Source organism: Mustela putorius, unplaced genomic scaffold (genome assembly GCF_011764305.1).
Source record: "Mustela putorius furo isolate JIRA1106 unplaced genomic scaffold, ASM1176430v1.1 tig00000785_pilon_pilon_pilon, whole genome shotgun sequence".
Lineage (NCBI taxonomy): Eukaryota > Metazoa > Chordata > Mammalia > Carnivora > Mustelidae > Mustela > Mustela putorius.
The window spans coordinates 5,453,284-5,476,542 of NW_025421480.1; the positions used below are offsets into that span (position 1 = coordinate 5,453,284).

At 42.6% G+C, this 23,259-nt stretch overlaps 1 protein-coding gene across 4 annotated transcripts in view; it reads left to right on the forward strand.

Moving 5' to 3' along the window:
* Window positions 1–261: 261 nt before the first annotated feature.
* EXO1 (exonuclease 1) overlaps window positions 262–23,259 on the forward strand; it is a 32,640-nt gene continuing 9,642 nt past the window's right edge. Inside the window, exons 1-11 of one of the 4 annotated variants that reach the window (XM_013058418.2) lie at window positions 262–383; window positions 733–952; window positions 2,267–2,435; window positions 4,950–5,069; window positions 7,078–7,201; window positions 8,167–8,304; window positions 9,451–9,663; window positions 10,738–10,925; window positions 11,651–11,747; window positions 16,447–16,672; window positions 18,956–19,202. In XM_013058418.2, coding sequence (XP_012913872.1) covers window positions 2,275–2,435; window positions 4,950–5,069; window positions 7,078–7,201; window positions 8,167–8,304; window positions 9,451–9,663; window positions 10,738–10,925; window positions 11,651–11,747; window positions 16,447–16,672; window positions 18,956–19,202 — 1,514 coding nt within the window. In that variant the 5' untranslated portion in view covers window positions 262–383; window positions 733–952; window positions 2,267–2,274. Of the gene's footprint in view, window positions 384–732; window positions 953–2,266; window positions 2,436–3,215; window positions 3,586–4,949; window positions 5,070–7,077; window positions 7,202–8,166; window positions 8,305–9,450; window positions 9,664–10,737; window positions 10,926–11,650; window positions 11,748–16,446; window positions 16,673–18,955; window positions 19,203–23,259 lie in introns of those variants that run through there. The other 3 variants (XM_004756764.3, XM_045084657.1, XM_004756768.3) reach the window with 3 other exon arrangements.

Below are 23,259 nucleotides of genomic sequence, written 5' to 3' on the forward strand. Positions count from 1 at the left end.
CCTGACTTGAGGCCGCCTTCAGCGGAGAACTACAACTCCCAGCAGCCCCGGCGAGAGCGAAAACGACCGACTTCCGGGCGCCGTTTCCCGTGGGCCCGCTGCTCCAGCTCCGCGGGTGCCTTCCGTAGGCCGCGCGGTATCCGGACGGGCGCGGCGGCAGGCGTCGCCGGGCCGCGGCCACCATGGCGTCCGGCGAGGAGCGGGGCTCAGGTCCCGGAAGCGGAGGTCGCGAGAAGCGGAGCCGGCGTCGCGGAGGGCGCGCTGGAGTCACTTCCGCTGGGGCGGGCCCTCGGGCTCTCCCGCGCAAATTGAAAAGCCTTCGGTGCGCGCAGGCCACGGGCTCCCGGTGTTCAGCGCAGCCCGCCTCGGGCGCTCCGGCCCAGGTGAGCTGGGGGCGTCGGGAGCAGGTTTCGGGCCCTGGGCTCGCCGCGCTGCCGCGGACGGGGAGAACCGTTCCCGCGAAGGGAGCGGAGCGGGCGGCGCGTGGGCCCTGGGTGGCGTCCCCTCGGGGCTCTGGTCGCCGGGGACCGGGAGGAGGGGCTCCGGCGGGGGCTTCCTGCCGCGGCCGCAGGATCCCGAGTCGCGCTGCAGGCCCGGCCGAGGCTGCCCCGAGCGCGGGACGGTCCGCGGGCTCGGGCTCCCGCCCGGCTGCCCGAGCTAGCAGCCCCGCTCGCACGTGCAGCGCCGACTCTTACGTGAGGAAAAGCGAATTTTCTTCTGGGTGTCTTGCAGGCGAAGGGAAACCTGTCTCCTGGAATGGGCTTGCGGGGCTCTCGTGCACGGCCGGTGGACGGAGTGAAGCAGGGAGGTCGCCGGTGCGGTCGTGCCTAGCGTGTGGCGGGCGGGCGCCCTGGGATGCTGCCCGCCGCGGGGCCCCGGGTCATTCCCCTCCGCTGAAGAGGAGACGCGTAGGCGAGCGTATTTACCTCGCTTAGAAGGGACGTTTCCCGAGGTGTGTACTCCGTCCGGTTCCCTCGAAGGGGAAGGAAACTCTTTTCAGAGGCCTTATCTGAAGGAGGCTGATGGCCTTTGTCCGGCTGTGGCTTGAGAAGGCCTGCACCCGAATTACCCGCGGTACTTAGGAGTCGGAATCCCCCACCTGGCCCCACAGCCTGGCCAGTGCGCCGCTGTCCTAGAGCTCGGAGCGTTGATACAGGCTCCGGGGGAGGCTGACTTCGGCCCCTGTTCTTTCTTCTCTCCGCCCCACCCCCACCCCCACCCCGCGACTTCATTTTTGCTGGGAGGGGTTTCTGTTATGAAATGCTAATCAGCTGTTCAGCCTCACTGCTTTTACTTTATATTTTGAGTGGGGCTGACCCTTGAACCACAGGGGTTAGAACTGTGAGGTTAGAATCCACGGATTCGTGGATTTTTTTTCGACTAATGCAGTACAGTACTATAAAATGTATTTTCCTTGTGATTTTCTTAATGCCATTTTCTTCTCTCTCTGGCTTACTTTGTTTAAAGGATACAGTGTATAATACACATAACGTACAAAATACGTGTTAACCGAGTTTATGAAATTGGTAAGCTTCTGGCTATTAGTAGTTAAGTTTTGGGGGAGTCACAAATCATATATGGATTTTCTGCTGGGTGGGGGTGGAAGCATACAATCCCCCTCCTTGTTCAAAGGGTCAGCAGTAGGGGGCGCCTGGGTGGCTCAGTGGGTTAAAGCCTCTGCCTTCGGCTCAGGTCATGGTCCCAGGGTCCTGGGACCAAGCCCCGCATCAGGCTGTCCGCTCCGCGGAGAGCCTGCTTCCTCCTCTTTCTCTTTCTACCTGCCTCTCTGCCTACTTGTGATCTCTGTCTGTCAAATAAATAAATAAATAAATAAAATCTTTAAAAAAACAAAGGGTCAGCAGTAGTGCTTCAGAAAGGTGTGAGCCAGCTCCAGAATTTCTGTAAAGAAGGCACTAACGGGCTTTTTCCTGGCTAGAAGGTCGTAGATCTTAACAATGCCTTTCTGGAGAGATAGAGTTTCGAGTGCTTTCGGCACTTGCTGTGTGCCTAGTCTTGGAATGCATGTCCCGATTCCAAGGGAGAAAGTACTTGGAAAGAATAAACCGTTGTGGAACGGTTGACATTAGCATAAATACCGTGGACTGGAACTTCCAGGCAGAGAGGAGCCCAGTTAACGTATTGAAGAGCAGTGATTCTCAAATATCAAGCAGTAACAGTTGCTCTACCTTATTTTTCTAAAACTTTTGAGTAAATGTATTTTGCTCTAAATATTGCTGTTTTTCCTTTCTCCTCTCACATCACACAGTTGGCGCTATGGGGATACACGGCCTACTGCAGTTTATCAAAGAAGCTTCTGAACCCATCCACGTGAGGAAGTATAAAGGGCAGGTAGTAGCTGTGGATACGTACTGCTGGCTTCACAAAGGAGCTATTGCTTGTGCTGAGAAACTAGCCAAAGGTGAACCTACGGATAAGTAAGTTGGGACCTCGTATAAATTCTTTGCCAACTAAGAATCAGACTTATTATATTGGGATCGTTTTCATTCAATGCCTGGTTTATCAAGAAGTGAAACTGACAACATTGCCAAATCAGGAGCGACTTTATTCTGTGATGTAGTATCAAGACACCGAGAGACAAAAACCAAGGACCATGTCTTTTATTTTTTACCTAAGAAACTGAGCCCTGTTTGCAAAACAAAACAGTTGCTTCAAAGGGACAAGGTTTTTCTGACTCCCCTTTACTGTACGTGGGGCCCAGAGTGGTGGGCCTTGCTGATATCCAATCATAACTATGACCTCATTTGAGGCATGTTCCATGGACTAATATCTTCTCTATTTTTTACGTAGAAACATTAGAAAAAGAAGCAAGTATAATTTCAGAGCAGAGATTTCCTAGAGCTGTGTGATCACTATTACGAATTTTCTTTTTTGCAATATGTAATTTATCTCCTAGAGGAAAGGCTCCCAGGTCCTTAATGTGACTTACTTAATCACAATGAAAAATAGGTAAAATGTATTAATGCTGTTTGTTTCCTGGAGGAAAGAGGGAAAGGCGTTATTGAATGGTGAATGTTTTGGGCTTTCATTCTTCTCCAATTAATTTGACCAAAAGTGACCTGGACCAGACAGTACATGTGGGATCTGAAGGAACCCAGGCCCTGCTGCCACTCCATCTGCTGGTTTCTTTTTTCTTTTTTCCTTTTCTTTCTTTCTTTTTTTTTTTTTTTTTTTAATTTAAAGGCCGTTTCTTTTCTGCCACTGAATTTGAGTAACTGTAGGTAGCTGAAGACTGCAAGTTTTTCATTCTACCTGTAGAGTTTCTTTGAATAGCTCTTCACAGGGAAAGAACTTTCTTTAGTTTTTTGTAATCTTGGGGATTCTGAGATTTTTGACTAATTGGAAGAATTATCCAAAATACAGAAAACATCCTTTATTAAAGATGTCATTTATGCATTCCCCAGACCTGCCCTGTAGTAACTTATTGAACTAAAAAGCTTCAGGACTTCCTGCAAAGTACTGTGGACTTTAATTTTTTTTTTTTTCCTCACAGCAACTAAGTCACTTTTGATACAGTTTACTTTTTCTTTCTTCTCCACCTTTGGATGGGGATATTTACCAGAAAAGGTGAGAAAATTGGGATAAGTGTATGACAAGCCGTTATGACTATTATAAGGAATGAGATAGATCTAATACGCTGACCTGGAAAGATTTCGGCAATAGGAGTCTGATGTTTGGATTCTGTCTGGTGAAAAAAATATGTGAATTTCCTTTGAGATTTATTATGGTTTTGTATTGGCTTTCCCCTGTTTTTTACATGATACTTCCTTAGCAGGCCCAGAATTAGCACAAAGTCACTGTTCTGTAGACCAATTCGTGTCTGTTGCCACTGGTTTACAATAAAAAGAAGGATCACATAATGAGTCTTGCATTAAGATGAATGTATGTGCTTTAAAAGATTATCTTTTAATATTTTGTCTATTTCTGCTCGTTAGTTAAAGTATCCTTTTCTTTATAGATCATGGAAGTTGTAACGTGGCTCTTTTTGTTAACTGCATTGCTGGAATGAAACGTGATACAGATCCTTGTCTGGATCCTAGACTGTGGGGCGGTGGGGTGATGAACAACGTTGTGCTAGAGCCAGCTCATGCGAGTTTGCTGTCTAACACCTTCTCTCCGCTGACCCCACGTTGGTGGTTTATTCACCATTGAACATATTCATTTCAGGGAAATTGACAAATGCTAGGGAGCAGGCACTCCTTCCCCCAGAACTGGCTGTTAAACCTTTACCAGGACACCGCTGCTTATAAGAAATACCGGGACACTTGGACAAAGTTTAATATACACTGTATATTGGATGATATTTTATTTATTTTAAGTATCTCGGGTACGATAATGAGTTGTTGAAGGAATCCGATATTTATTGTACCATTCTTTCAACTTTTCAGTAGATTGGAAATTTTTCGAAGCAAAAAAATATCTATATATATGTGGGGGAAAAGGCAAGATTTGGAAGCACACAATATCAGAACTGGAAGAGATGTCAAAGCCTTTTCATCTGCAGATAAGAAAAGCAGGATGTACAGTGTCAAATAACTCACCAGCTGTCACAGACCATAGGATCCAAGGCAGGATTTGAACCCAAGTCTAAATTAGAGTTTTCATTTCCTGTGAAAGCATTTGCTTAAAAAAAAAAAAGTAATAACTTCCTTTTTTCATAATCTGTCTCATCTGGTTTTAAAAAGAGCAAGAGTAGGGGCGCCTGGGGATCTCAGTTGGTTAAGCGACTGCCTTCGGCTCAGGTCATGATCCTGGAGTTCTGGGATCTGAGTGCCGCATTGGGCTCCCAGGTCCATGGAGAGTCTGCTTCTCCCTCTGACCTTCCCTCTCGTGCTCTCTCTCACATAAATAAATAAAAACTTTAAAAAAAAGCAAGAGTATTACCTTACAAGATGCCCTGTACCTAAATGCATTTTTCTTTATTTTCATAGGTATGTAGGATTTTGTATGAAGTTTGTAAATATGTTACTCTCTCATGGGATCAAGCCCATTCTTGTGTTTGATGGATGTACTTTACCTTCTAAAAAGGAAGTGGAAAAGTCTAGAAGAGAGTAAGTTGATTATCCATTCACTCTCTAATTTAATTGCATTAAGGTCTGATGCTATAGTCTGTATACCAGTTTTTTTTTTTTAATTTTAATTTGTTGAGACTTGCTTTATAGCCTAGTACTTGAACAGATTTCTTTAAATGTTTCATGTGTGCTGGAAAGGAATGTGTATTCTCCAGTTATTAAGAGGAAGATTGTATATCGACCAGTCAGTCAAGCTTATTGATTATGGTGCTCAAATCTGTATCTTTACTGTTTTGTGTCATAAATTACCAAAAATAGTATATTAAAATTTGGTACCGGATTTGTCATTTACCTTATAGTTCTGTCCACTTTTGTTTTGTTTATTTTGAAGTGATTTTATTGGTTGCATTCAAGTTTAGAATTAGTTACATTTTTGTGGTAACTGAAACAATACGTAGTGACTCTTTTAATTTCTAGTTATGCTTTTTTTTCCCTAACGTCTGTTCTGATATTAGCATACCCATAACTTTTCTGTTTCTACCTTTTTTTTTATTTATTTACCTTTACTACATTCATACTACATTACTGTATTTTTATTTATTCAGCTTTACTACATCACTAGTTTTTTAGGTTTGCCACTTAAAAAGAACACATTACTGTGTGTGTATGTGTGTGTGTTTTAAGATTTACTTATTTGAGAGAACATGTGTACTTGAGTGGGGGAAGAGAGGCAGAGGGAGGCACAGCGAGAGAAGGAACACAAGCAGGGGGAGTGGGAGAGGGAGAAGCAGGCTTCTTGCTGAGCAGGGAACCTGATACTGGGCTTGATTCCAGAACCCTGGGATCATGACTTGAGCCAAAGGCAAACACTTAACAACTAAGCCACCCAGGCGCCCCTGGAGGCTCTGATTCTTAAAGCCAGAACTTTAAAAATTTTATTTGCAAAGGTGTATCTGAAATTGTCTGAGCCCGCGTTCTATTACAAATATACAGTTTACTTAATTCTAATTGCAGATTATTATTTTCTCTTGCTAAGCTCAAAAACGGCAAAAACAACAACAAAAAGTTACAACTATGTATCTCTGACCCATGAACTCTTTGTCTTTGTAGAATCAGCTTTTTCTGTGCCATTGAGAGAGGCACTTAAAATCCTTTTCTCCAGGTCTCTTCATCTGTGGAGCCCCGTCTAAAAGTGGAACTAGGGAATGTGTGTGTTTGTGTGTACGTGCGCTTACTTAAAGATCAAAACCTCATGGGTTCTGACTCATTCTTCTGGTTCAGACTCACGGCTGTGGTGCATCTTTATCTCCTTTCTTCCATATGGAGAACTTTATTTTTAAGGGCACAAGGGGGCATGAAGTTACAGTATCTAATAATGACTCCTTTGTCTTATCCCAAAATAAATATTGTGTAACACTCAACAGTAGATTCAGAATAAAATACTGATACTACCATTACCAATACGATTATTGAAAACAGTTAAAATGTCTTTCTTTCTTCCTCTCTCTTTTCCTATTTTAAAATTAGTAGTTCTGTATTGTCAGAATGTGTGCTGTCACTATCTCCCTGTTTAACCGTATTTAGTATTAGTTCTACATTAGTATTAATTTCCACATTCTTGATTATTATAGACCGTTCTTATGTAGATGTTACTTTGGGTCTTTCTGAAATTAGTTCTGGTAGATCCCACAAGCTCACAGAAAGTATTTCTCAAGTTCTTCATATGTTGATAACTGGACATCTTTATGCCTGAAAGTTCGTTTTGATGGTGTGAAAGCCTTGATTCACATTTTCTTAAGTGTCTTAGTTACTCCATTTTCTATTGACATAAAGCATTTCTGTGGATAAGCTTGTGTACGTGTATATTATAAATCACTTGTGTTCCTTTTACCTGGAAGCCCAGAAGATCTGGATTCATGTTCTCAGGGACCTGGTAAACACTATCAGATGAGTCAAACTTGCACCCCCTGCCCAGGAAAAGTTCTTGAATTACCGTTTTATTATGGTTTCTTGAGTCAGCCTCTTGATATTTTTTTTCCCCTCGCAGAAGACGACAAGCCAATCTTCTTAAGGGAAAGCAGCTTCTTCGTGAGGGCAAAGTCTCAGAAGCCAGAGAATGTTTTACCCGTTCTGTCAATATCACACATGTGATGGCCCACAAAGTTATTAAAGTAAGCCAAATGGGAAAGCCAAAGTAACATGGCTAAGTTCATCAAAACTAATTATGAGTCATTTACCGATGGGGGAGCAAGAAAGCAAAGGGAGGGAATTGATTCTAGGCCTAACTTTGAAGGAAGTGCCAGTCTCAGGAGGAAGAGAGCAGCATCTTTCAACAGAGCAAAGGAGTCCAACAGTCTCCAAGGGATAAATCCTAAGGACTAAGGGATGCCCTCCCCTTTAGGTATTTGAGCTCGGTGGGCACCTTCTTCTGGAGAGAGGAAAGGGATGGTTCTTGGAGGGCCAGCCTCACCCCGCTGCCATGCAGTCGTCAGCACTTCCCACCGCACTCCTGGTGGCCGTGGGATCTGTCAGACCAGCCTCCCTGGCTCAGGACCTCTCAGACCCCTAGTCTCCTCAGCCTGCTTCTGCATGGAAGCTTCTTACCGCCGTAGATCTTTCCACAGCCAGCAGCCCCAGCCCGCAGGTCCCCTGCTTCAGGCCTCTGTTCAGATGGCTTAGTAAACATGGGAAAATAAATACAGTGATTTGTAGTTTTATCAAAGCAGTGTAGTATAGACTTTTGTAGTCTGAAAAGAAAATGTTGTTTTTACAGGGAAAATACATTCAGAGCTCCAAACAAATATTCTGTAAGCTTTCAGAGCCTAGACATCTTAAGATGCAAGCTTTCTACTGTTTGAAATAATTAAGTTTCTGGCTTGTAATTGTTTTTCTCCCTCTGAATGTACAGCAGTATTTTCTCCTATAAATTGATTTTTTTAAAAAAGATGGCTATATGATTGTGGCATTGTATGATTAGTTCAACATGTGCTAGGCCTTGAAGTAGAAAAACTTAGGCTGAAGGAAATGATTTCTGAAAATAACATGAGCAAGTACATGTGGGCTGGTGATGAGAAGGGAAGTTGCCGGGTGCTTTCTAGACGCCGTGCTGGAGATTGACTCCGACCTTCTCTGGCAGGCTGCTCGGTCCCAGGGAGTAGACTGTCTCGTGGCTCCGTACGAAGCAGATGCGCAGCTGGCCTATCTTAACAAAGCTGGTATTGTACAAGCTATAATCACAGAGGACTCTGACCTCCTCGCTTTCGGCTGTAAGAAGGTACTTGACTCCCAGCTACTATATGCTGCTTTTCTGTGCAGTTGGCAGTGGCGTAAAGTGAGGAAATAAGGTTTTTCCTCTCCAGGAATCACTATTTTATTTAACACTTGCCGTTAACCTCTACTTATGATGCTAATAATTATTTTATTTAAAATGAAGTTTTTGCTGCTTGACATTTGTGTAATATGGACACTGTTTCAGAACAAGCCCTTAAGGTTAGAAGGTTTTGTTGTTGTTTTATCCAAGTTCTTCAGTAGAGAGTAGACCTTTTTTTTTTTAAGGATTTTTATTTATTTACTTGACAGAAATCACGAGTAAGGCAGAGAGGCAGGCAGAGAGGGGGGGGGGGAAGCAGGCTCCCTGCTGAGCAGAGAGCCCGATGCAGTACTCGATCCCAGGACCTTGAGATCATGACCTGAGCCGAAGGCAGAGGCTCAACCCACTGAGCCACCCAGGCACCTCAGACTTATTCTTATTTTTGCTATAACTTTATATGCTTTACATTTTTCAATTAGGTGAGTTAAATAACTTATCCAACCATATGCTTTGCAGTTAGAATTATGTATAAAACTGTTCAGTGGAAAATGTTATCATGATATTGTAACGGGGGAGTTAAGATACAAAACCACAAAATGATCTCATTTTTGTTACTGCCAATGTCGTTTATATCATCTGTATATTTCTTAGATGACTCGAAGGATCTGTCAAAGGGTTAATGCTGGGTGACAGTGATAGATGAGAGATGTCAGGCAACTTCTGTTTTCTTCCTGAATTTCCGTGTTCTCCAAATTTCTTAAGATGAACATGTATTACTTTAAGGATAAGAAAAAGGGATTTTTGTATGAATTGCTGTTTGATTGCCATGACAACCCTGGGTGTCAGTCAGAGGTAAGAGGTGCAGAAAGGGCATTCTTTCTCCCAGAGTCCGAACAAGGGAGTCCAGGCACACAACCTTCTCTGTCGTCGCCTGTGCTTCAGTTTAACTTGTTTACAGATTCACACTAATTATCTGGTTTGCCTACCTCTCTTCTCTCTCAGTACGATGATAAAGAACAAGAAAGAATTCTTAGGAATATCACAGTGGATTAGATAATGAAACATTAAAATGAGCCTTTTAGGTGTTAAAAATTTCCCTTCCTTTTGAAGGTGATTTTAAAAATGGATCAGTTTGGAAATGGACTAGAGATTGACCAGGCGCGGCTGGGCATGTGCAGACAGCTTGGGGATGTGTTCACGCAGGAGAAGTTCCGCTATATGTGCATTCTCTCTGGCTGTGACTACCTCTCCTCGCTGCGTGGGATCGGCTTAGCGAAGGCCTGCAAAGTGCTAAGATTAGCCAATAATCCAGACATCGTGAAGGTAAGAGTGAGTCACCCACTGTCCTGTTGAATTTCTGGAGCATTTCTTACATCATAGATGACCACTTCAGAATATAAATTTTAAATATTTTATCCTGCCGATAACCCATATGTGTCATCAAAAGGACAAAATGACAAACACTAGAATTTTGCTTTTGGCAACTTTTTAAAATGAAGACCAATCTAAAGAGATTTAAGAACAAAATGTCCTAGATAGAATTAATGTTAAAATGTGTAGTCTTCCAATTTCTGTGCTATTCTCTATAGTAGTGGTTCTCAAATTCTTTGGTGTCAGGATCCCTTCACACTCAACTCGAGTCTCTTGGTGGCAAAATTTTTGTTAAATGGGTTATAGCTGTTGATATTTACTGAATCAAATTCAAACCGATAAAATGTTGGCTATTATAAAGCTAATAATAAATTCATTACATGTTAGCGTATATAGGATATTTTAATGAAAAGTAGCCCTGTCTTCTGAGAAGGTGAAAATTATGACAGGAATTGATAATTTATATAAATCTATTTCACATGGCTTGATGAAGACCACTGGGTTTCTTCTCTACTTCCTCTGATGCAGTAGCATGTGTCAGGGAAACTGAGGCTCCTGCGTCACCGCTCTGTCGCTTCTCTGATACCTTTACCTTCAAAAAAAAAAAAGAAAAAAAAGCTAGCATACCAGCTTTAGTCATCCGTGACTCTAACCAAAGTTAGAATGTTGCCTTCATTTTTAATTCTCAGGTTTTGTATGTTTGTATTTTGCTTTTTGGGTGAACAGGACTTTGAGGGCAAGGAATGTGTCTTAATTGTCAAACCTGGGAATATAAACTGGGTGTGTAACTGACAGGTTCATTCTTTGGGTTAATTATAGAGAAATCAAGGAAAATACTGTTACAGAGATAGTTTTTAGTGATATGAAATGGCCATGCTTGCTGGTAGAGGCTTTCGGTACAGATGTAATCAATAGATACTGTGTCTCCTCAGCCTCCTCTAATGTGAATGACTTGATCTTGGTGACGCTGCTTTCCCAATTCCGTATTTGCAGATAACTAGTAAATATTTTTACATCCATTATTAGGTCATCAGGAAAATCGGACACTATCTTAAGATGAACATAATAGTACCAGAAGATTACATCAAAGGATTTATTCGAGCCAACAATACCTTCCTTTATCAGCTAGTTTTTGATCCCATCAAAAGGAAACTCCTCCCTCTGAATGCTTACGAAGACGACATTGATCCTGAAACACTAAGCTACGCTGGGCAGTATCCTTTCTGAACCAGAATAGTAGAATTTTGCACTTCCATATTTTTATTGGTGGTATTTTTAGTGAGGCATTCAGTAAAAAGCCTACAAATTGTTTTTGCCTTTTTTTTTTTTTTAAATACAGTGAAGCTTATGTTTTGTTCATTTTAGTTACTGTGCTGGTGAAAATTCAGAGCACCATTTTGTTTATAAACCTGTGGCTCATCCATTATAATGTGCTCATTCTTAGCATGCCTTGACTGAAACACACACTGAGTCAGTCACTGAAGATACACATTCCAAAGGTGACACTTCTTGGCCAGCAAGCTCCACTTCCCAGGAGGGCACTGTGGATGTGTGAACACGCCAGCTGAGGGTGCCCTCTCTATCCCCCTTGGAAGGAAGTCTACGACTTGGGGCTTTGCTTCCAAAAATAGCCAGTCCCCGTAGTGACAATAGAATATACTTTTTTTAAAAATTTATTTTATTTTATTTATTTATTTGACAGAAACACAGCAAGAGAGGGAACACAAGCAGGGAGAGCGGGAGAGGGAGAAGCAGGCTTCCCACTGAACAGGGATCCCAATGCAGGGCTCGATCCCAGGACCCTGGGACCATGACCTGAGCCGAAGGCAGTCGCTTAACCAACTGAGCCACCCAGGCGTCCCTAGAATATACTTTTCGATCTTCTACGTTACTGTTCGTTGTTAATAAAGGCATTTTTTCCTTAATCTTACCAACCTAGGTATTTTGATGATTCCATAGCTCTTCAAATAGCCCTTGGAAATAAAGATATAAACACTTTTGAACAGATTGATGACTACAATCCAGACACTGCTATGGTAACATTTTAAGGACTTTTTAATGACTTCACTTTTATTTATTTCGAAAGATTTTATTTATTTGACAGAGAGAGAGAGATCACCAGTAGGCAGAGAGGCAGACAGAGAGGGGGAAGCAGGCTCCCTGCTGAGCAGAGAGCCCGATGCGGGGCTGGATCCCAGGACCCTGAGATCATGACCTGAGCCAGAGGCAGCGGCTTAACCCACTGAGCCACCCAGGCACCCCATGACTTCACTTTTAAAGAGCACGTTTTAGTTATGTCTCAGGAACTATGACGAAAAGATTTTTAGTTAATTTATTAGAGAGAGAGTGAGAGAGAGCATGAGCAGGGGGAGGAGCAGAGGGAGAGGGAAAAGCAGACTCCCTGCTGAGCAGGGAGCCTGATGCGGGGTTGGATCCTGGGACTCCTGAGATGATGACCCAAGCTGAAGGCAAGTGCTTAACCGACTGAGCCGCCCTAGCGCCAAAGGAACTATGACTAAAGGCAAATCTTCATTTAATATAAACTAAGCATTTCTGTGTCCCAGAATGTGGAGTGTGGGTTTAAAACAACTTGATGCTAGAGAAATTCTCTAAGAACATAGGTATATTGGTCAATTTCCTTAAATTAAGCAACCACATGATCCGTCACCAGGCCTTTAGACATGAACATTTCGTCTGAATCTACAAGCCTTTGATGCCTTTCTTCTTGTCTCACGCTTTCAACTCTGACATTTGGCATAGTTGAAGGTTCAAACCTAGAAACACGGGAAGTAAACGCTGTTTTCTTGCTCTCTCACGAGCACTGCACAGATATTAGTGCATCAGCCCTGAGCTGTGTCTCAGCCCTCTCCTGTTCTGCTTTTTCCCGGTTGCATATATCCCTCCTGACACCCCCCCCCCCACCATTCTTTCCTTCCTTGGACTCCACTCTTTTCTGCTCCAATGTATTCCTTAAGTAAGTGCTGATGACTAGCCCTTACTTATGCAGAGAACTCGCACATCTTTAACCTAATCTCTAGTAACAGCCACACAGTTCTGAATGTTTCTTGGATCTGTACATAAGTGATTTCCTATAACTTTAAATCTGCCCACAGTCCCATCATTCCTGATCAGCTTTCCTTAGCGACGCTTCTCCTTTTCAGCACTTACTACTTGCCTAAGGTGTGTTTCCGTGGTTTACTCTGATCCTTCCCAGCAGAATATAATTTTTATAAAGGCAAGGGCTTTGTGAACGTGTCTACTATAGTATGTTTGCCACGTCTTATTTGTTGAAGGAAAAAAGTGGGGGTTGGGGAGCATGTACATAACTTCACCCAAGGGAAGAGTGCTTCATAGTAATAATAGCAAACATTTATTGGGCACTTACTACATTATAAATGCCTTTTTTTTTTTTAAGATTTTATTTTTTTGAGAGAACATGAGCAGGGCCAGGGACAAGCAGACTTCCCCTGAGTAGGGAGCACAATGCAGGGCTTCGTCCCAGGACCCTGAGATCACGACCTGAGTCCAAGTCAGATACTCAACTGAGAGAGGCACCCAGGCACCCCCATTCTCAATGCTGTTCTCAGCAGTTTGCGTGCAGTCACTCATGTACTGTTCAACAAGCCTGTGAGGTCAGCACTATTATTCCCATTTTTCAGAGGAGGAAATGAGAGGGAGATCACACGTTTAATAAATAGGGGAGCTGTGATCCCAGGCCAAGCTCTGTCTCTCTCCTTGTAGGGAAACTGGTGTCCTGTGTTTGCAAAGATCAGTGGGGATTTTCAGGATGAGCTAGATGAGTGATTCCAGGCTGAAGCGATCAGTGTGCACGGAGTAATGAGTAGCTAATTATGACTGGCCCAAGAGTGTCCTCGTGTTCACTATGTGAAGGAAGCACAGTTCTTGAGAAGGAAGACGAGGTGAGCCTGGAGAAGCTGGCCAGTGAGAAAGCAGGACCCGTTGAACATTGAAAAGAAATCATTACCATCAGCTGAAACAACCCAGGCTAGCAAGAGAGCACAAATACCTAAAGATACTCGGAAAGAACCTTGTTCATCAACTCAAATCATGGAAACCTTACACTCAGGTTGCTCATTTCTGTTTTCTCTTTCTAGAACTTCTCTCTTAATTAGACGTTAGATTTCCTAGTCTTTGGCATTTTCTGTCTTATTCATGTCTGTCTTGTGTTTTCTCTGGGAAATGTTTGTCTTCCAACTTTGTAATCCCCAGCATAGTAGCCAGTAGCTATATGTGGCTATTTAAAATAATTCACCTTGAATAATATTTAGTATATGTGCTGCTGAAGCGAGCACAACATTGAATATTTAAATTTTATTTCTTCTGTTGCATTGGCCACCTTACAAGGGGCTAACCATATTGGGCAGCTCAGAACATTTCTGTCTTGCTGAAAATTCTGTTGAATTTTTTTTCTTCTATCATCTTCTTATCTAAGGGTGCTTTCTTTAATTGTACTTTATAAAAGATTCTGTGTCATGGATTTCTCCGAGAATATCATTTACGATTTCTTGCACATGTTCTGTCTTTTGTAGTCTCTGTTTGCTTTGAATTGGCTTTTTTCAACTTGTTTTGGCCTTTTCTCTTTCATGATGAAGACTCTTCAACATCCGAAGCTTCTTGTCTGGTTGTTCCTATTTGAGAGATGGTCAGAGCTGCTGGAGATTTGTGTGAACAAGCCGGGCTTATAATCTTGGGCTTTACTCTTGGGTGATCTGGTTGCCAACAAGCTGGCTTGATTTTGTTTTCTCTGCACAGTTCCATTTTTCCAGAAAGCGACTCTCGAGTTTCTACTTAGCACGGGTATATGTGGCAATTTACATTTTGAGGAGGTTAGCAAATGCGGGTTGGAGTGGGCCTTTTATTTGATCTCTGTCTTTTTAGACAAATGGATTTTTCCATCTTCTGAGCTGCCTACTGTTTCTGGGTAGGTCAGGTGGAAGATAAGGGCCCTGAGGTCAAATAATCCTTGTCTTAGCCCTCCCCCATGTGGGGCTTCCCTGGTACCTGGTGCCTTAAATCCCTGAACTTTTCTCATGATTGTGTAGGAGAGATTGACTCCCCTTTGGGGTTCTTTTCTGCAGACACTTGGGCTTGATTTCCTGGTAAGTTCTTAAAATTTCTCTCTGTACCCTGTCTTCGCATGGTTTGGATCATACAGATATCCTAACTTTATTGCAGATGAAATTTGTCTGCTTGTTGTTTCTGGGAGATGGTAATCAAAGGAAGGGGACTGAAAAGTGTTTACTCTGCAATCTTCTTTACACATTTGACTCATTGCTATGATTATAATTTCATCAGGAATGATTCTTAAGCTAGCCCCTTTGTCTCAGAAACTCTAAAATAGTTGGTTGTGTTGAATATGTCTAGATATTAAGGAGAATGTTATGGCTCACTAAGATGGCTATCCTTTTACAGAGAAATTTTTGTAGGAACCATTAATTGTACCAAACTAATTAATTCTTTTTGTTTATCTAAAATTTAGTCTTCCCAAACTGGTTTTCTACTTGACTATTTCTTTTTTCCAGTAAAACCATCAGTGGGATCTAATGCCATGAGCTATTATGCTTAAGCTCTTTTTTATAACCATTCACTCAAATATTCTAAATTACCTAAATTACTTGTTAATTCTCAGAGTGTATCCTGAATAATATTACCTTGTTTTAACTTCGTTAAAGATTCCAAGTGTAGGTGGGATTTTTGTCGTGTGGAATCATGCCCTAAGTACCAACATTTTTTATACCTTTGCTAATTTTTCCCATTGCCTCTCTGCCCTATTAGAATATCATTGATATCATCTTAATAGATCATTGTCATCCAAAATATGTTGTAATTATAAATAACTTATATTAGCATTAAGAATGATTGCTTACCAGTGCTTATTGGCAATAACTAATTCTCAGAGAAGGTTTTATGTAAGACTTAGTGTCGACCCAAGTAGCTTTCTGTTTGTTCATGTTGTCCACTAAAGATGGCACCAAATATGGGTCAAATAGAAACTAGAGTTTTAAATTAGATCATTTTAGGAGCGCCTGAGTGGCTTAGTCAGTCTGCCTTCTGCTCAGGTCATGATCTCTGGGTCCTGGGATTGAGCCCCACATCAGCTCTCTGCTCAGCAGGGAGTCAGCTTCTCCCTCTCTCTCTCTCCCTCTATGAGCATGCATGTGCGCACTCTCTCTCTCTCAAAAATAAATCTTTAAAAAAATAAAAATAAATTAGATTACTTTGGTTTAAATTCAACGAGGTTTTAGAGATGGGATGGTTGCTTGCTTTAAATAAAAAATTGTATGGCTTTGACCTTCAGGTGCTTTGTAAAGGGTGAATGACTGTTTTGAGGCTTATTGCCAGATCTCTATTAAACTGGTGGCTATTGTGTTTTGAAATAACACTCACATTTTAAAAGTACTTTGTTCTGGCTATTTTTCTCCAAGTGTATTTTCATTTCTTGCACTGTTCATCTTCAGAAGATTCACCATTTTTTCCTTAGAAATAAGCTAACAATTCACTTGACCTTCATTAGAAAAGAAACAGACCCAGGAGTACAAGACACATTTAATGGAAAAGTGTAGTACCATCAAAGTAGAAAATGTTATTAGAGAACAGATATTTCATCAGAGATTGCTCAAAAAAGTAAATTATTTACTTATAATTTATGTTGATAGGAAAATGATTTGGCTATTTTCCTTCTTCAAGTAATTCTTTCTGTTTTTACTATTTTAGCCTGCCCAATCAAGAAGTCAGAGTTGGAATGACAAAACATGTCAAAAGTCGTCTAATTTTAATAGCATTTGGCATAGGAATTATTGCCCTAGACTGGAGCTGGATGTTGTTTCAAATGCTACCAGATTGAAGGAGAATCCAAGTACTGTGGGCATTGAACAAATGATCAGTATTAAAGGGTTAAATCTTCCAAAGAAGTCATCCATTGGGAAGAGACCAAGAAATGGTATGTATTTCTGCTTGCTGTACATATTTTGAAATATTAGTGAGTGTTGCACACATTTAAGAAATCTTTGCCAAACCCAAGGTCACTAAGGTGTTTTTTTTTTTTCCTAGAACTTCTATAGTTTCAGCTTTTAGATTTAGGCCTTTGATTCGTTTTGGATTAATTTCTTTTATATGGTGTGAGGTAAGGATCAAGGTTCACTTTTTTTGTATATGACAATCTGCTTGTTCCACCATTTGTTAAAAGATTGTCCTCACCCCTTTGAACAGCCTTGGCACGTTTGGTAACAATCAGTTGACCTTGACCACATATATGTGTGAGTCTGCTTTGGACTCTGTCGTTCTGTATCGTGGATCTCTTGCTGTCTTGATGCCAGAGCACGGTCATAGTTATCATAGCTTTATAGTAAATCTTGGAATTAAATAAAATAATTCTAAGTGTACTCTAAGCATGAGTTTGTTCTTTTTTTGCAAAGCTGTTTTGGCTGCTCTCTGTTTTTCATGATTCCATACAAATTTTAGAATCAGCTTGTCAATTGAAAAAAAAAGTTTTTTGAGTTGTTGATTGGAATTTAGTTGAATCCATAGTTCAGTTTGACTTCTTACTAAGAATGAGTTTGCTGAAGTCTTCTCATTTTGCTCAGCATTTCTGTGCAGTTTTTAGTGTCTTACCCAAATGTAATGTCAAATTTATCCCTGTGTGTCAGATTTGTGCTGCTACTGTAAATGCTATTTTAAATTTTGATTTCTAATTATTCATTGCTAGAAACCCAGTTGACTTTTGAACGACAAGGGTTTGAACTGCACAGGTCCTCTTATATGTGAAATTTTTTTCATAAATATGGGGCAGTAAATACATTTTCTCTGTATGAGTTTCTTAATGATTTCTTTTCTCTAGATCACTTTGTTATAAGAATATGGTGTATGACTCAAATAACATATAGAATATGTGTTCCTTGGCTGTCTCTGTTGTCAGTAAGTCTTGCAGTCGGCAGTAGGCCATTAGTCGTTAAGTTTTTATCCACTTTTTTTTTTTTTTAAGATTTTATTTATTTATTTGACAGAGATCACAAGTAGGCAGAGAGAGAGGAGGAATCAGGCTCCCTGCTGAGCAGAGAGCTGGATGTGGGGCTCGATCCCAGGACCCTGGGATCATGACCTGAGGCAAGGGCAGAGGCTTTAACCCACTGAGTCACCCAGGCGCCCCGAGTCATTAAGTTTTTAGAGATCGAAAAGTTACAGACACAGACTTCTGACTCTGGAGGGGGTCAGCCCTGAACTCTCCTGTTGTTCAAAGGTCAACTGTAGGATTGATTTTTGTATTTTAATGTCCTGTTTGGCAGCTTTGTAAATCCACGTGTTAGTTCATCATGTTTTCTTCACAGACTCCACAGGATTCTGCAATTAAGTCACCTGCAGACAGAGACAGTTGTGCCTCCCCTTATCCAGTCTAGATGCCACTTATTTGCTTGTTCTTTTTGTATTTGTTCATTTCCTCCCCTCCTCTTATTTCTTCTCGTCTTCTGGACCCTCCAGTACAATGTTGAACAGAAGCTCTGCATGTGGAATACTAAGTATTGGGGGAAGGTGTTTTATTTTTATCACAGAAGATATGTAGAAGTAGAAAGACTAGGGGCGCCTGGGTGGCTCAGTCGTTAGGCGTCTGCCTTCAGCTCAGGTTATGATCCCAGGGTCCTGGGCTAGAGCCGCATGTAGGGCTCACCAAAAAAAAGGAAGAAGAAGTAAAAAGATTATGTAATCTGGTTCCTTTTCTCTTCTTTCCCTCAGACACGAATGAATGAAAGTCTAACAACAAAACAAACCCTTTGCAAATCTTCTGGTTCATGCTTTCATTTTTAAAATTTAGGCATAGATTATTCATGTTTTGTCAAAATGTATTGATTCCTTATGAGCATAAATCTTTACCTGGTGATATTTCTGAATCTTTGTTTTGTCTTCCACAAATGTTCGTATACGCTGTGTGCAGTAACATACCAAAGTGCCGGGTGCACAGCAGGTACACTGGCACGTTTGTTTCATCCCTCTGTTCCCACGAGGATAAGCTGTTCATTTTATGTAGAGAGCTCATTATCTCTCAGTTCTCTATGTCACAGTCTGCTTTGTTATAACTGTCACCTATCAATGGCTTTTGTGCCTTGAGCTCACACACAAACACAAAATAAAGCGGTAAGCTTTTTCCCTCTTTTATTTGACAGCCCTTTGTGGATTTAGGCTGCGTCTCCCCACGGAACAAGGATTTACAGACCATTTTGTTTTTATTTAGAAGAGCTGTCAGAAGACGACCTGTTGAGTCAGTATTCCCTTTCCTTGACGAAGAAGACCAAGAGAAGTACCTGTGAAGATCCTAAATCCTCGAACACTCCAGAAATGCTCCTGCCCAACCTGACAAATGGAAGCACCGCTAGGAAAAACGGGAGTGCAGCACCTGCGACAAGAAATAAATTTGCGGCGTTTTTACGGAGGAAAAATGAAGACCATGGAGCCGTTGTGGTCCCAGGGACCCGAAGCAGGTGCGGTTCATCTATGTGGTGTTGTGTGTCTGTTGTGTCACCTGCTCCGTCAGTCCTGATTCCGGTTGTCTTACAGAAACGCCGAATCTGGGTTGTGTGTGTGGAGCCCAGCTTCGGCCGTGACCTGGTTGTGTCACGCGTCGTCTGAGTCCAGACTGAAATGCTCCTCTGGTCTCTTAAACATCTCTTCATACTAAGAGTTAATAAGAATTGTAAGATAATAAGAACATAATAAGAATTGTAACTTCTAGTTCGCATGAGAAAAACTGGTTTTCGAGGGTCCTTTGCTTTTTTGTTTCTACTGGTTTTTTTTTTAAAGCTAAAATACAATTTGCCAGAGTAGTTTTTTGTTTCTTTCTTTTTTTTTTTTTTAAGCTTTATTTATTTTAGAGAGAGAGGGAGAAAATGCGAGTTGCGGGGAAGGGCAGAGGGAGGGGAAAACCAGGCTCCCAGGCAGACCCCCCCTGAGCAGGGAGCCTGAGATCATGACCTGGGCTGACAGCCAAGAGTCAGGAGGCTCCAGTGATCGAGCCGCCCGGACCCCCCAGCATAGTTATGCAGATACACTCAAATACAGACGCTGAAGTTCTCATGTTAATTGAGAACCTAATACTATACTGGGTGTTGGCTTACAAAGTGAGAGTATTTGTTGAGAAGCCGATAGTGTGGTTGGAAAGGTCGGGGGAAGGGACAGGTGTCAGGTGCCACTACAAAGATTGGAGCCTCTACCTTCCCCGTGGGCAGAGGCATGGAGCGTGGGGGCCACTCCTGTTTCTGCTCCAGCCAGAATGGAAGTCTGCCAAAGGACACTGACGGAGCCGAAATGGGCGGCCAGTTCATGGAAGGTTTGTAAGCCAGGCCAAAGGACTTATAGACTTTAGAGGTGAGAGGAACTGTTTGGAGGGTTTTAATCCGGGGAGGGGTGTCATTTGATTCCTGTCTGTGACAGACCGTTCCAAGTGGGCCATGAAGGATGGCTTCTAGAAGGCCTAAAGGGGAGCAGGAAGATCGGTTCGGCTGTTCTGTAGTCCCTGTGAGTGGCGATGAGATGTCAGAGTCGGTGTAATGCAGGGCTCAGGAGTTGGGACCCTGGGGTTGGACCACCTGGATTTGAGTCCTGTCCTGTTCACTCATGAGATGTTTGACAAGGGCAGGTTAATTTCCGGGTGCTTCAGTTTCCTCTTTTTGTAAAATGGGGCCAACAGTTAGGACAACCGCAGGGCCATCAAAAGGATTACATTTTGACTCTACATAAATGTGCCTAAAACAGTACCTGACGGCTGGTAAACACGCAGGGAATAGCTCTTCCTCTGTGGCCAGGATGGGAACCCCACCGAGCAGCAGGAAGCTGCAGTGTCAGAAGTTACTGGGGCCTGACCTAGCGGCCATTAGAGAAAGGTGATCAGCCCCCGAACTCCTCTGAAAGACCGAGAATGGATGTGTTCTTCAACCAGGCAGCGGCCAGTCTAACTGTGACGGTGGGAGATGGTTGTGAAGGAATCAACCGTCGGTCAGCCCCGAACCTCACTGTAGGTGGCGTTTCAGACCCGTCTCCCATCGGGCCTTCGCAAGGAAACTCTCCCATCCCGGTTAAATGATCCTTCTGAGTCGGCCTTTTCTAGTCCCTCTCGTTGAAGGTGCTTATTACCGGTGGAATGCTGAAAAAGGAGGCTGCAGTGATGGAGAAGGCGGCTTGATACCTGCCGGTCACTGCATTCTAGAAAGTCGGCTTTCCTCACTTGCAGAAATCCCTGAAACTTGCATTTCATTTTTCCATGTGGATGAAAATAAAATGTTCTGTCCCTCGATGTCCAGCTGTTCTCTGAGGACAACTGATGAGGGCCATGTTTGCTTATGTCCACACAAGCTTACTCTGAGATATCCATGCAAAGCGGCTTGTGTCCACACTCTACAGTTTAGGTAGATGTGTCACTGATAAATTGTGAAGAGATCCTTGGAGAAATGCATCTCTTCATCAGTTTCCTGTGATATAATAATTGTAAGTCTTTGATATAGAATGTTTATTTTTTTAAGATTTTTACTTATTTATTTTAAAGATTTTATTTATTTATTTGACAGAAAGACACAGTGACAGAGGGTACACAACCAGGGGGGACTAGGAGAGGGAAACAGGCCTCCTGCCGAGCAGGGAGCCTGATGTGGGGCTCGATCCCAGGATTCTGGGATCATGACCTGAGCCCAAGGAAGATGCCCAACGACTGAGCCACCCAGGCGCCCCAAAGATTTTTATTTATTTAGTTGACAGAGACAGCAAGAGAGGGGACACTAGCAGGGGGAGTGGGAGGGAGAAACAGGCTTCCTGCTGAGCCCTGATGTGGGGCTCGATCCCAGGATTTCATGACCTGAGCCGAAGGCAGATGCCCAACGACTGAGCCACCCAGGCGCCCCAAAGATTTTTATTTATTTAGTTGACAGAGACAGCAAGAGAGGGGAACACCAGCAGGGGGAGTGGGAGGGAGAAACAGGCTTCCTGCTGAGCTGGGAGCCTGATGTGGGGCTCGATCCCAGGATTCTGGGATCATGACCTGAGCCGAAGGCAGATGCCCAACGACTGAGCCACCCAGGCGCCCCAAAGATTTTTATTTATTTAGTTGACAGAGACAGCAAGAGAGGGGACACTAGCAGGGGTAGTGGGAGGGAGAAACAGGCTTCCTGCTGAGCTGGGAGCCTGATGCCAGCCTCGATCTCAGGATCCTGGGATCATGACCTAAGCCAAAGGCAGCTGCTTAATGACTGAGCCTTCTAGGCGCCCCCTGATGTAGAAGTTTCTGACTTGGTGGTATAGCAACATCTAGTAACTAGATATGATTAAATTGGTTTTTTAGCTAATTTATGAAGTTGTTTAATACACTCTCTTATTCCTCATGGCAAAATTATGAGATATTCAGGGTCACTATTATTTTCTCTATTTTGGGTTATGACCTTGAGGCTCTGCGAGATTAAACCACTTTCCCGGGGGGTGTAGTTAGTACCGGCGACAGAGAGTTTCCTAGTCTTCCTCAGCGAGTTGGGTCAAAAGGAGCAAACAGGGGCACCTGGGTGGCTCAGTTGGTTAAGCAGCTGCCTTCGGCTCAGGTCATGATCCCAGCGTCCTGGGATGGAGTCCCACATCGGGCTCCTTGCTCCGCAGGGAGCCTGCTTCTCCCTCTGACTCTGCCTGCCTCTCTGCCTGTGCTCACTCTTGCTCTCTCTCTCTCTCTCTCTGACAAATAAATAAATAAAATCTTAAAAAAAAAAAAAAAAAAGGAGCAAACAGTCTCGTCAGCCCGGATGTGAATTCTCACTGTGTCACTGAATTAATTGAGGGGTGTGAATTACCCTGAGCTTCTTTATAAAACATGAACGATCAGATCTTGGAGGCTCTTCTGGAGACTAGCAGAAATATATCAAGCACCTGACACAGTGCCTCGTCCCTAATATATATATGTGAGAATTTATCATCACCCACTCTGTAATGTGATTTACATTTAATATTACCTGCCACATTAATGTAATGCAACAGGAGCTATTAAATATGCCAAAGGTTGTCTCCATCCCATCTGCTTTTTTGGAATTCTACTTTAACTCTTTTTTAGGAAATAGATACTTATCCTAGAACCATGCCGTTTTATCTTTTGAGACCTAGAAATAGAAATATCCATTAAGCAACACTGTAGGCTAATTGGGAAGAAGTAGCCATGATGTGGGAGAGGTTCTGGGTTTTAATTTTTAAATTTCTAGCTGAGTAATTTTATAACATTGGACACTGTCTCTAACTTCTCTTACCCATGAAATCCTATCTGGAAGACTGGATATGATTTACTTAAAAATGAATTATGTGCTCAGACCTGGAAGCTTCTGTTTTGTGCTTCATGTGACTAGCCATGGCCCGTTTCCTTCCTGGCCTGTACCCACACCTCAGCTGGGGATTTGATAAAGGATGGAGAGGATTGTTTTCTCTCCAGCGTGTAGTAAATATCATTTATCATTTTGGATTTGAACTAATGCTTATAAGGAGGTAAATTCTCTTTAGGTTTCATATTTGATCATATACTCG